Source organism: Phasianus colchicus, chromosome 2 (assembly GCF_987193195.1).
Source record: "Phasianus colchicus chromosome 2, bPhaCol1.hap1.1, whole genome shotgun sequence".
In the NCBI taxonomy this organism is placed as follows: Eukaryota; Metazoa; Chordata; class Aves; order Galliformes; family Phasianidae; genus Phasianus; species Phasianus colchicus.
This window is the reverse complement of record NC_143437.1, coordinates 107579655-107593741: the sequence shown is the minus strand read 5'-3', so window position 1 is coordinate 107593741 and position 14087 is coordinate 107579655. Positions and strand designations below refer to the sequence as shown.

The window sequence follows — 14087 nt, the reverse complement described above, 5'->3', positions numbered from 1 at the left end:
GTCATGAAAATGAGTTTAGTGCATCCGCTACCTCTTGCTCAGCCCCAGCACAGCAACACCTCTACTTGAATCAGTGCTCATCAGGTCTCAGGGCCAGCGAGTCCAACTTGAGCAACCAATGCAATTTTTGGTGAGTTCTTGTAAATTAGCAAGAATGAAGGCCACAGATAAACTAAATCAAACTAATAAACCTTGAACTGAGACAGGGGAGGTTTAGGTTAGATATTAGGAGGAAGTTTTTCAGCACTGGAACAGGTTGCCCAAGGAGGCTGTGGATGCCCCATCCCTGCAGGCATTCAAGGCCAGGCTGGATGTGGCTCTGGGCAGCCTGGGCTGCTGGTTGGCGACCTGCACACAGCAGGGGGTTGGAACTGGATGATCACTATGATCCTTTTCAACCCAGGCCATCCTATGGTAATTCTATGAAATGGAATCTCCTTGCTGTTTCCCTCATTATTGAATCTGGGTAGAGCCAAAACCTTGACTTGAGTTTCCCCTGTAGGCTGTGGGAGAGTCCGAAGCAGCAGATTTCTCTACCTTGGAGCTCCCCCTGGTGACTTGCAATGGGGGATGCACTATTAGCAGCAAGCCAGCATTAAGGACAGGGAAATAGAAGCCTGAGCATCTGAGGAAGGGGAGGCAGCTCTGAAAAACCCCACTGATGCAATGCTGTGACCCACAGAGATCCTCCAAAACTCAAGGAGAAGTGGGGGAGATGAAGAGATGGAAATAACCCCGGTATTACAGCAAGGCTAAATAGGAGCAACAGAAATGACCAGGGACATTTCTTGGAGCACTGGGGAAATACCCAGGAGAGAAAAGCTGGCTGGGTGCTTCCAAGGGCTGAAAACGGACAAGAAAAGACATAAAAGCCAGTGCTTCTATGTTTAGAAATGTAGAATGGCTTGGGTTGGAAGGGTCCCCAAGGATCACCAAACTCCAACCCCATTGCCACAGGCAGGGCCACCAACCTCCACATTTCACAGCAGCCCAGGCTGCCCAGGGCCCCTTCCAACCTGGCCTTGAACACCTCCAGGGATGGACGGGGCATATATATGAAGCAGGAACAGCCAGGGTCCGAGTCAGCATTAAGGCACAGGAGCAATGGTATCAGATGTTTTATTATGCAAGTTAACATGGATGGTATCACCGACACACATAAGGGCACTTGAGTGGTGCAGACATCCTGGCAAGGACAAAAGAAGGAGCCTGTGCTGCTCAGGGCCTCCCCCAAAGCTTAACCTCAAATTCACCAAAATAAAAAACCATAAAATAATGGAATTTTAACATCCCAAGCCTTCACCAGCTCTGGCTGCAGGTTAACCTGGGATTTCAGCTCTTCTTGAAAACCCTCCCTGGCCATGGGGGCGTGCTGAACTCTAGGAAAATCCCATCCCCAACTTCCCCCCCATCCCTTCCTTTCTCCCCCCTATGTTTGCTTCTTACAAGCACTGCTGTTGAATGCTTAAACCCATGTTTTTCTTTTAATTAAACAGTAAGAAAAGCTGGGAGGGAAGAGGCTCCTCCCAGCCTGGGAAGCCCCGACAAGGGGAGAAACGAAAGATTTCTAAGGGCAACTGGGAGCCCTGCAGCACGAAAACAAACTAGCTTTGAGTAAAACCAACCTGAGCTTGCACATAACCCAGGTCAGAGCTAAAAGCACATCAAGCAGATCAGTAACTTGCACACACATTCTTCCCTTTGACTACTCGCAGAACCAAACTTCTTCCCTAATACTCCAGTTTGGCAAAGGAGAGAGCTTCCACTTTTCCTGGCTCCTTCGGTGCCAGCAATGCAAAGTGCTTCCCAAAGTCCAGCTCAGCCAGATGATGATGAAGCATTCAGGAGAGAGGTGAAGGTAAACACAACGAGTTTCCAGATTGAAAAGCCCCATGAGAATTTGGGCTCTTAGAGGCTCAGATTAGGAAGATGATGTCGTCAGACACCATGATCTGGTTGTCGTCTTGCATGTGGGCCAATGCCACCTTCACTTCGGCGAGCGAGAAGGGCTCAGGGTTGTCGCGGTTGATGGCCTCCATCACGTTCTTCAGGCCCACAGACTGAGCGTGGGAAGACTTGAAGACCTCCAGCAAGGCGGCCTTGAAGGCTTTCAACCTGCGTGAGAAGTCATCTCCATCAAAGACCAAACCAACAGCTTCCCCTCCCTCTGTAGCTAAGGACATCCCAGCCCTGAACCGGCTCCAGCACCTCCTGCTGCCTGCAGTGCTGCTCAGAACACCTTCGGTCCAGCAGACGTGCAAACCTAGACAGATACAGCGCCCTGTGCAGCCCTATGGGGCCATGAAGCCATATGAAGCTCTATGGGGTTACAATAGCACTGGTACGACGTCACTATGGAGCCGTTATGGAATCACTATAGGAACACTTGAGGGGTCATAACGCAGCTGTTATGGGGTCAGAATGAAATCTATATAGCGTCATTAAGGAGCTCTTCAGGGGTCACTATGCAGCTCTAAGGGGTCATAATAGTTATGGAAATGTTATGGAAAATCTATGGTTCCATGAGGTTACTATGGAGATCTTATAGGATAACGATGAAGCCCTACGGCATCATAAAGAAGCTGTTATGGGGTAACACTGGGGCTCCATGGGGTCACAATGGCAATGTTATTGTGTCACTACTGAGCTAGAAAAGGTTTAAATGCAACTGTTATGCGGTCACCACGGAGCTCTGATGGGGTCATAATGGAACTGTCATGAGCTCACTCTGGTGCGCCATAGGGTCATAAGTGAACTTTTCGGGGTCAATATGGAGATCTATGGGGTCATAATGGAGCTATTATGGTGTAAGAGTGGAACTTTTATGGAGTCACAATGGAGCCCTATGGCATCATAATACAGCTCTTATGGGGTCACAATGGAACTCTAGGGGTTCACTACGGAACTCTGATGGGGTCAGAATGGAAAAGTTATGGGCACACCATGGAGCTGCTATGTGGTCATCATGTTACTGTTATAGGGCCACTATGGAGCTCCATGGGGTCTCCATGAAACTCTTTTGACGTCCCTAAGAACCTCTATGGGGTCACAAGGGAATTGATAACGGGATACTAGGAAGCTCTATGGGGTCACACTGGAACCGTTATGGGGTCACGACGGAGCTCTTGGAGGTCACGATGGAGCTCGGTTGGGGTCAGTACAAAGCTCTGATGGGCTCAGAATGGAACTTGAATGGGGTCACTATGGAGCTCTAAGTGATCACTAAGGAGCACCATGGGCTCACTATGGAACTGTTCTGACAAAGGCCTTATATGAAACTCTAAGGGGTCTTGGTGGAACTGTTACGGGGTCACTATAAAACTCTCTGGGGTCATAGTGGAAATGTTATAGGGTCACTTGGGAGCTCAACTGGCTAACTATGCAGTTCTATGGGGTCACTAAGGCAATGTTAGAGAGTCACTGCTGAGCTATAAAGGGTTTTAATCAAATTCCTATGGGATCACTATGGAGCTCTATGGGGACAAAATGGAGCTCTTATGGGGTCACTATGCAGCTCTATGGGGTCACTTTGGAGCTCTTTGGCGTCAATATGGAGCTCTTATGGGGTCATAATTGAACAGTTCTGGGGTCACTAGAGAGATCTATGGCATCATAATGCAACTGTTATGGGGTCATAATGGACCTTTTATGGGGTCATAATTGAACAGTTCTGGGGTCACTATAGAGATCTATGGTGTCATAATGGAGCTATTATGGTGTAACAGTCAAACTTTTATGGGGTCACTATGGAGCTCTATGGCATCATAATACAACTGTTATGGGTCACAATGGAGCTCTATGACATCATAATACAGCTCTTATAGGGTCAAAATGGAGCTCTATGGCTTCACTACGGAACTCTGATGGGGTCAGAATGGAAAAGTTATGGGGACACCATGGAGCTGCTATGTGGTCATCATGTTACTGTTATAGGGCCACTATCGAGCTTCATGGGGTCTCCATGAAACTGTTTTGACGTCCCTATGAACTTTTATGGGGTCACAAGGGAACTGATAAGGGCATACTAGGAAGCTCCATGGGGTCATACTGGAACCGTTATGGGGTCACGACGGAGCTCTTGGAGGTCACGATGGAGCTCGGTTGGGGTCAGTACAAAGCTCTGATGGGCTCAGAATGGAACTTGAATGGGGTCACTATGGAGCTCTAAGTGATCACTAAGGAGCACCGTGGGCTCACTATGGAACTGTTCTGAGGTTACTAAGAACCTCCAATGGGGTCACTAGGGAACTGATAATGGCTCACCATGAAGCTCTGTGGGTTTACAATGAAGTTACAACGGGGTCATATTGGACCTCTTAGGGGGTCACTATAAATCTTGATGGGGTCATAATGGGACACTTATGGGGCCACTCTGGCAATGTTATGCAGTCACTAATGAGCAATAAGGAATTTTAATGCAACTGTTGTCGGGTCACTGTGGATCTCTTATGGGGTCACCACAGATCTCTTATGGGGTCATAATGCAACTGTTACGAACTCACTCTGGGGCGCTATGGGGGCAACACTGAACTCTTAAGGGGTCAATATGGAACTCTGTGGGGTCTCTATGGAGCTCTTATGGCGTCTCTATGGAGATCTAAGGGGTCAGAAAGGAACTGTTAAAGCTCACTCTGGAGCTTTTATAGGGTCATGACTGAACTCTTATGTGGTCACTATGCAGCTCTATGGGGTCCATATGGAGCATTTATGGGGTCAAAATTGAATAGTTCTGGGGTCACTGTAGAGATCTATGGCATCATAATACAACTGTTATGGAGTCACAATGGAGCTCTATGGCTTCACTACAGACCTCTGATGGGGTCAGAATGGAAATGTTATGGGGACACCATGGAGCTGCTATGTGGTCATCATGTTACTGTTATAGGGCCACTATGGAGCTCCATGGGGTCTCCATGAAACACTTTTGACGTCCCTAAGAACCTCTATGGGGTCACAAGGGAACTGATAACGGGATACTAGGAAGCTCTATGGGGTCACACTGGAACCGTTATGGGGTCACGACGGAGCTCTTGGAGGTCACGATGGATCTCTGATGGGGTCAGTACAAAGCTCTGATGGGCTCAGAATGGAACTTGAATGGGGTCACTATGGAGCCCTAAGGCATCAATATGGAGTTCTTATGGGGTCATAAAGTAACAGTTCTAGGGTCATTATAGACACCTATGGAGTCATAATGGAGCTATTATTGTGTAACAGTGGAACTTTTATGGGGTCACTATGGAGCTCTATGGCATCATAATACAACTGTAATGGGGTCACCATGAAGCTCTATGGGGTCACTATGAAGCTATAACGGGTCACATTGGAGCTCTTATGGGGTCACTTGGAAGTTCTATGCCGCCATAATGGAACTGTTAAGGGGTCTCTAATGAGCTCTATGGTGTCATCACAGTGCTGTTATGGGGTCACAATGCAGCTCCCTATTGTCACTTTGGAGCTCTACTAGGTCACGATGGAGCTCTTATGGGGTCACTAGAAAGCTCTATGGGATCACAAAGGGACTCTTACGGGGCCACAATGGAGCTCTTATGCTGTCCATGGGATCATAATGGAGCTTTTACGGGGTCATAATGTAACACTTCTGGGATCGCTGTAAAGCTCTATGGGGTCATAATAGAGCATTTATGGGGTCATAATGGAACAGTTCTGGGATCACTATAGAGACCTAAGGCATCATAATGGACCTATTATGGTTTAACAGTGGAACTTTTATGGGGTCACTATGAGCTCTATGGCATCATAATACAACTGTTATGGGGTCACAAGGGAGCTCTATGGCTTCACAATGGATCTCGGATAGGTCAGAATGGAAATGTTATGGGGACACCATAGAGCTGCTATGTGGTCATCATGTTACTGTTATAGGGCCACTATGGAGCTCCATGGGGTCTCCATGAAACTGTTCTGACGCCCCTAAGAACCTCTATGGGGTCACAAGGGAACTGACAAGGCGTCACCATGAAGTTCTATGGGGTTACTATGAAGTTATTACGGGGTCATATTGGACATCTTATGCGGTCACTAGAAAGCTCTATGGCGTCATTATGGGACACTTATGGGGCCACAGAGGAGCTCTATGGGGTCACTCTGGCAATGTTATACAGTCACTCGTGAGCAATAAGGGGTTTTAATGCAACTGTTGTCGGATCAGTATGGAGTTCTTATGGAGTTACCACGGATCTCTTATGGGGTCACAAGGCAACTGTTACAAGCTCACTCTGGAGCTCTATGGGGGCAAAACTGAACTCTTATGGGGTCAATGTGGAACTCTGTGTGGTCTCTGTGGAGATCTTATTCTGTCTCTATGTAGATCTTATGGTGTCTCTATGGAAGTCAATGGGGTCAGAATGGAGCTGTTATGGGTTCACTTATGCAGCTCTATGGGGTCGCTTTGAAGCTCTACTGGGTCTCTATGCTGCTCTTATGGGGTCATAATGGAGCTGTTATGGGGTCATAATGGAACAGTTCTGGGGTCACTACAGAGATCTATGGTGTCATAATGGAGCTATTAAGGTGCAACAGTGGAACTTGTATGGGGTCACAGTGGAGCTCTATGGCATCGTCATACAACTGTTATGGGGTCACAATGGAGCTCTACGGCATCATAAGGCAGCTCTAATGGGGTCAAAATGGAGCTCTATGGCTTCACTACAGACCTCTGATGGGGTCAGAACGGAAAGGGAGGTTGTAGCGAGCTGGGGGTCGGTCTCTTCTCTCGTGTAACTGGTGATAGGACTAGAGGGAATGGTTTCAAGCTGTGTCAGAGAAGATTCAGGCTGGATATTAGGAAATACTACTTCTCTGAAAGGGAGGTCAGGCACTGGAATGGGCTGCCCAGGGAGGTGGTGGAGTCCCCTTCCCTGGAGGTGTTCAAAGAACGTTTGGATGTTGTGTTGAGGGATATGGTTTAGTGAGAACCATTAATGATAGGTGGATGGTTGGACTGGATGATCTTATAGGTCTTTTCCAACCTTAGAGATTCTGTGATCCTGTGATGCTGTGATTCTGTTACACCATGGAGCTGCTATGTGGTCATCATGTTACTGTTATAGGGCCACTATGGAGCTCCATGGGGTCTCCATGAAACTCTTTTGACGTCCCTAAGAACCTCTATGGGGTCACAAGGGAATTGATAACGGGATACTAGGAAGCTCTATGGGGTCACACTGGAACCGTTATGGGGTCACGACGGAGCTCTTGGAGGTCACGATGGAGCTCGGTTGGGGTCAGTACAAAGCTCTGATGGGCTCAGAATGGAACTTGAATGGGGTCACTATGGAGCTCTAAGTGATCACTAAGGAGCACCATGGGCTCACTATGGAACTGTTCTGAGGTTACTAAGAAGCTCTATGGGGCCACGAGGGAACTGATAAGGCCTTATATGAAACTCTAAGGGGTCATTGTGGAACTGTTACGGGGTCACTATAAAACTCTCTGGGGTCATAGTGGAAATGTTATAGGGTCACTTGGGAGCTCAACTGGCTAACTATGCAGTTCTATGGGGTCACTAAGGCAATGTTAGAGAGTCACTGCTGAGCTATAAAGGCTTTTCATCAAATTCCTATGGGATCACTATGGAGCTCTATGGGGTCTCTATGGAGCTCTTATGGTGACTCTATGCAGCTCTATGGGGTCACATTGGAGCTCTATAGGGTCACGATGGAGCTCTTATGGTGTCATCATGGAGCTTTTATGGGGTCATAAAGTAACAGTTCCAGGGTCACTACAAAGATCTATGGCGTCATAATGGAGCTATTATGGTGCAACAGTGGAACTTTTATGGGGTCACTATGGAGCTCTATGGCATCATAAGGCAGCTGTTACGGGGTCACTATGGAGCTCTAAGGCTTCACAACGGACCTCTGATGGGGTCAGAATGGAAATGTCATGGGGACACCATGGAGCTGCTATGTGGTCATCATGTTACTGTTATAGGGCCACTCTGGAGCTCCATGGGGTCTCCATGAAACTCTTCTGACGTCACTAAGAACCTCAATCAGGTCACAAGGGAACTGATAAGGGGATACTAGGAAGCTCTATGGGGTCATATTGGAAGCGTTATGGGGTCACGATGGAGCTCTTATGGGGTCAGAAAGTAACAGTTCTGGGGTCACTATAGAGATCTATGGCGTCAGAATACAACTGTTATGGGGTCGCTATGGCATCATAAGACAGCTGTTATGGGGTCACTACGGAGCTCTATGGGCTCATAATGGAGCACAGTGGGATTATAATGAAACTGTAAAGGAGTAACTATGGTGCTGTTATGGGGTCACTATGGACCTTTATGGGGTCTCTATGGAGTTATTATGGGGACACAATGCAGCTCTATGGAGTCACTAGGGAGCTTTTATTGGGTCATACTGCAGATTTTAGGGGGTCATAATGAAACAGTTCTGGGGTCACTATAGAGACCTTAGGGGTCATAATGCAGCTATTCTGGTGTAACAGTGGAACATTTATGGGGTCACTAAGGAGCTCTCTGGCATTGTTTTACAACTGTAATGGGGTCACCATGAAGTTCTATGGGGTCACTATGGAACTATTTTGAGGTTCCTAAGAAGCTCTATGGGGACACAAGGGAACTGATAAAGTATCATTTGTAGCTCTATGGGGTCAGAGGGGAACTGTTATGGGATCACTATAGATACATCCGGGGTCATAGTGGAAATGTTATAGGGTCACTTTGGAGCTCTATGGGGTCACTAAGGCAATGTTATGGAGTCACTACTAAGCTACAAGGAGTTTTAAAGCAACTTTTATGGGGTCACTATGGAGCTCTTATGGGGTCATAATGGAGCTCTGAAGTGGTCAGAATGGAACTGTTACGGGCTCACTCTGCACTTCTATGGGATCATAACTGAACTCTCATGGGGTCACTATGCAGCTCTATGGGGTAACTATGGAACTCTTATGGGGTCATAATGGAGCTGCTATGGGGTCACTACAGACATCTATGGCATCATAATGGAGCTATTTTAGTGGACAGAGGAACTTTTATGGGGTCACTATGGATCTCTATGGCATCATAATACAACTGTTATGGGGTCACAATGCAGCTCTACGGGTTCAGTATGGAGCTCCGATGGAGTCAGAATGGAAATGTTATGGGGACACCATGGAGCTGCTGTGTGGTCATCATGTTACTGTTATAAGGCAACTACAGAGCACAATGGAGTCGCCATAAATCTGTTTTGACGTCCCTAAGAAACTTTATGCGCTCACAAAGGAACTGAGAAGAGGTCACCATGAAGCTCTATGGGCTTAATTTGAAGTTATAACGAGGTCCTATTTTACCTCTTCAAGGGCCACTTTTAAGTTCTATGTGGTCGTAACGGAACTGATATGGGGTCACTAATGAGCTCTATGGCGTCATAATGGAGCTATTGAGGGGTTAGAAAGCAGCTCAATGGGTTCACTTTGGAGCTCCATTGGATCACGTTGGAGCTCTTATGGGTTAACTATTAAGCTCTATGGGGTCACAATGGGGCCACAATGCAGCTCTATGGGGTCACTATGGAGCTCTTAAGGGGTCACAATGCAGCTTTTATGTGATCATAAAGACACACTTCTGGGATCTCTATAAAAATCGACGGAATCATAATAGAGCTTTAATGGGGTCATAATTGAACAGTTCTGGGGTTACTACAGAGAACTATGGCATCATAACACAGCTGTTATGGGGTCATAGTGGAGCTTTTATGGGGTCATAATGGAACAGTTCTGGGGTCACTATAGACACCTATGGCGTCATAATGGAGCTATTATGGTGTAACAGTCAAACTTGTATGGGGTCACTATGGAGCTCTATGGCATCATACTACAACCCTAAGGAGGTCACCATGAAGCTCTATGGGGTTGCTATGAAGCTATAACGGGGTCATAGTGGAGGTCTTATAGGGTCACTTTTAAGTTCTATGCAGTCATAATGGAAATTTTATGGGGTCATTGTGAAACTATGGGATTACTACGATTCTATTACGGAGTCGTATTGGTGCTCTTCTGGGGTCACTATAAACGTCTATGCGGTCACAAAGGAATGGTTATGGGGTCACTAACGAGCACTATGGCGTCAAAATAGTGCTCTTACGGGGTCACTGAGCAGCTCTATGGAGACACTTTGGAACTCTATTGGCTCACAATGGAGCTCTTATGGCATCATAATGGAAAAGTTACGGCCTCACTCTGGAGCTCCATGGGGTCATAACGGAAATCTTACAGGGTAAGTATGGAGCTCTATGGGGTGACTACGGAGCTCTACTGGGTCACTATGGAGCTTTTACGGGGTCATAATCAAACAGTTCTGGGGTCACTATAGAGATCTATGGCATCATAATGGAGCTATTATGGTGTAACAGTGGAATTTTTATGAGGTCACTATGGAGCTCTATGGCATCATAATACAACTGTTATGGGGTCACAAGGGAGCTTGGATGGGACAGAATGGAAATGTTATGGGCACACCATGGAGCTGCTATGTGGTCATCATGTTACTGTTATAAGGCAACTACGGAGCTCCATGGGGTCATAACGGAACTGATAAGGGGATAATAGGAAGCTCGATGGGGTCATAGTGGAAATGTTAAAGGGTCACTTTGGAGCTCTATTGGGTCAATATGCAGCACTTATGGGGTCACTATAATGCTCTCTGGGGTCATAATGGAGCTGTTACTGGACTACTATAATGCTGTATGGTGTCATAATGGAACTGTTATGGGGCCACAATGGAGCTCTATGGAGTCACAATGGCAATGTTATGGAGTCACTACTGAGCTAGAAGAGGTTTTAATGCAACCTTTATGGGGTCACCACGGAGCTCTGAAGGGGTCATAATAGAACTGTTACGTGCTCACTCTGGAGTTCTATGGGGTCAAATCTGAACTCCCATGGGGTCAATATGGAGCTCTTATGTTTTCACTATGCATCTCAATGGGGTCAAAATGGAGCTGTTATGGGGTCATACTGTAGCTTTTATGAGGTCATAATGGAAAAGTTTGGGGTCACTGTAGAGATCTATGGAGTCATAATGGAGCTATTAAAGTATAAGAGTGGAACTTTTATGGGGTCACTATGGAGCACTATAGCATCATAATAGAATTGTTTTGGGGACGCCATGGAGCTGCTGTCTGGTCATAATGTTACTGTTATAGGGCCACTATGGAGCTCCATGGGGTCTCCATGAAACTGTTTTGAGACCCCTGTGAACCTCCATGGGATCACAAGGGAACTGATAAGGTGTCACCATGGGATCCTAATGGAATTTTAAGGGAGTAACAATAAAGCTCAATGGGGTTATAATGGAACTCTTATGGGGTCACTATGGCAATGGGATGGAGTCTCTATGGAGCTCTAAGGGTTTATAATGGACCTTTTAGGTGGTCACTCTCAAGGTCTATGGGGTCACTTTGGACATCTATGGGTCACTATGGTTCTCTTCTGGTCATAATGGAGCTCTTTTGGGATCTTTATGGAGCTCTATGGGGTCACTATGAAGCTATAACGGGTCACATTGGAGCTCTTATGGGGCCACTTGGAAGTTCTATGCCGCCAGAATGGAACTGTTATGGGGTCTCTAACAAGCTCTATGGGGTCATAATGCTACTGTTATGGGGTCACTATGCAGCTTTGTATTGACACTTTGGAGCTCTATTGGGTCACGATGGAGCTCTTACGGGGTCACTAGAAAGCTCTATGGGATCTCAATGGGACTCTTACGGGGCCACAATGGAGCTCTAAGGAGTCACTATGGAGCTCTTCTGCTGTCTATGGGGTCAAAATGGAGCTTTTACGGGATCATAATGGAACACTTCTGGGATCACTATAAAACTCTATGGGGTCATATTAGACCTTTTATGGGGTCATAATGGAACAGTTCTGGGATCACTATAAAGATCTACGGGGTCATAATAGGGCTGTTATGGGGTCATAATGGAACAGTTCTGGTGTCACTATAGAGATCTATGGCGTCAATACACAACTGTTATGGGGTCCCTATGGCATCATAAGACAGCTGTTATGGGGTCACTACGGAGCTCTATGGGCTCATAATGGAGCACAGTGGGATTATAATGAAACTGTAAAGGAGTAACTATGCTGCTGTTATGGGGTCACTATGGACCTTTATGGGGTCTCTATGGAGTTATTATGGGGACACAATGCAGCTCTATGGAGTCACTAGGGAGCTTTTATTGGGTCATACTGCAGATTTTAGGGGGTCATAATGAAACAGTTCTGGGGTCACTATAGAGACCTTAGGGTCATAATGCAGCTATTCTGGTGTAACAGTGGAACATTTATGGGGTCACTAAGGAGCTCTCTGGCATTGTTTTACAACTGTAATGGGGTCACCATGAAGTTCTATGGGGTCACTATGGAACTATTTTGAGGTTCCTAAGAAGCTCTATGGGGACACAAGGGAACTGATAAGGTATCATTTGTAGCTCTATGGGGTCAGAGTGGAACTATTATGGGATCAGTATAGATACATCCGGGGTCATAGTGGAAATGTTATAGGGTCACTTTGGAGCTCTATGGGGTCACTATGGCAATGTTATGGAGTCACTACTAAGCTACAAGGAGTTTTAATGCAACTTTTATGGGGTCACTATGGAGCTCTTATGGGGTCATAATGGAGCTCTGAAGTGGTCAGAATGGAACTGTTACGGGCTCACTCTGTAGTTCCATGGGGTCATAACTAAACTCTCATGGGGTCACTATGCAGCTCTATGGGGTAACTATGGAGCTCTTATGGGGTCATAATGGAACAGTTCTGGGGTCACTACAGACATCTATGGCATCATAATACAACTGTTATGGGGTCACAATGGAGCTCTACGGGTTCAGTATGGAGCTCCGATGGAGTCAGAATGGAAATGTTATGGGGACACCATGGAGCAGCTATGTGGTCATCATGTTACTGTTATAAGGCAACTACAGAGCACAATGGGGTCGCCATAAATCTGTTTTGACGTCCCTAAGAAACTTTATGCGCTCACAAAGGAACTGAGAAGAGGTCACCATGAAGCTCTATGGGCTTAATTTGAAGTTATAACGAGGTCCTATTTTACCTCTTCAAGGGCCACTTTTAAGTTCTATGTGGTCGTAACGGAACTGATATGGGGTCACTAATGAGCTCTATGGCGTCATAATGGAGCTATTGAGGGGTTAGAAAGCAGCTCAATGGGTTCACTTTGGAGCTCCATTGGATCACGTTGGAGCTCTTATGGGTTAACTATTAAGCTCTATGGGGTCACAATGGGGCCACAATGCAGCTCTATGGGGTCACTATGGAGCTCTTAAGGGGTCACAATGGAGCTTTTATGGGATCATAAAGTAACACTTCTGGGATCTCTATAAAGATCTACGGAATCATAATAGAGCTTTAATGGGGTCATAATTGAACAGTTCTGGGGTTACTACAGAGAACTATGGCATCATAACACAGCTGTTATGGGGTCATAGTGGAGCTTTTATGGGGTCATATTGGAACAGTTCTGGGGTCACTATAGACACCTATGGCGTCATAATGGAGCTATTATGGTGTAACAGTGGAACTTTTATGGGGTCACTATGGAGCTCTATGGCATCATATCACAACTGTAATGAGGTAACCGTGAAGCTCTATGGGGTCACTATGAAGTTATAACAGGTCACTTTGGAGCTCTTATGGGGTCACTTGGAAGTTCTATGCCGCCATAACAGAACTGTTATGGGGTCTCTGATGAGCTCTATGGTGTCTCTTATGGGGTCACTATGCAGCTCTCTATTGTCACATTGGAGCTCTATTGGGTCACAATGGAGCTATTATGGGGTCACTAGAACGCTCTATGGCATCATAATACAAGTGTTATGGGGACATAATGGAGCTCTATGGCTTCACTACGGACCTCTGTTGGGGTCAGAATGGAAAAGTTATGGGGACACCATGGAGCTGCTATGTGGTCATCATGTTACTGTTATAGGGCCACTATGGAGCTCCATGGGGTCCCCATGAAACTCTTTTGACGTCCCTAAGAACCTCTATGGGGTCACAAGGGAACTGATAACGGGATACTAGGAAGCTCTAT

General features: G+C 46.3%; 1 protein-coding gene across 1 annotated transcript in view; it reads right to left on the bottom strand.

Moving 5' to 3' along the window:
* Positions 1–1084: 1084 nt before the first annotated feature.
* The window catches only part of MCM3 (minichromosome maintenance complex component 3), a 32488-nt gene continuing 19485 nt past the window's right edge, over positions 1085–14087 (bottom strand). The window contains exon 17 of the mRNA XM_090136628.1: positions 1085–2115. Coding sequence (XP_089992754.1) covers positions 1917–2115 — 199 coding nt within the window. The 3' untranslated portion in view covers positions 1085–1916. The remainder of the gene's footprint in view (positions 2116–14087) is intronic.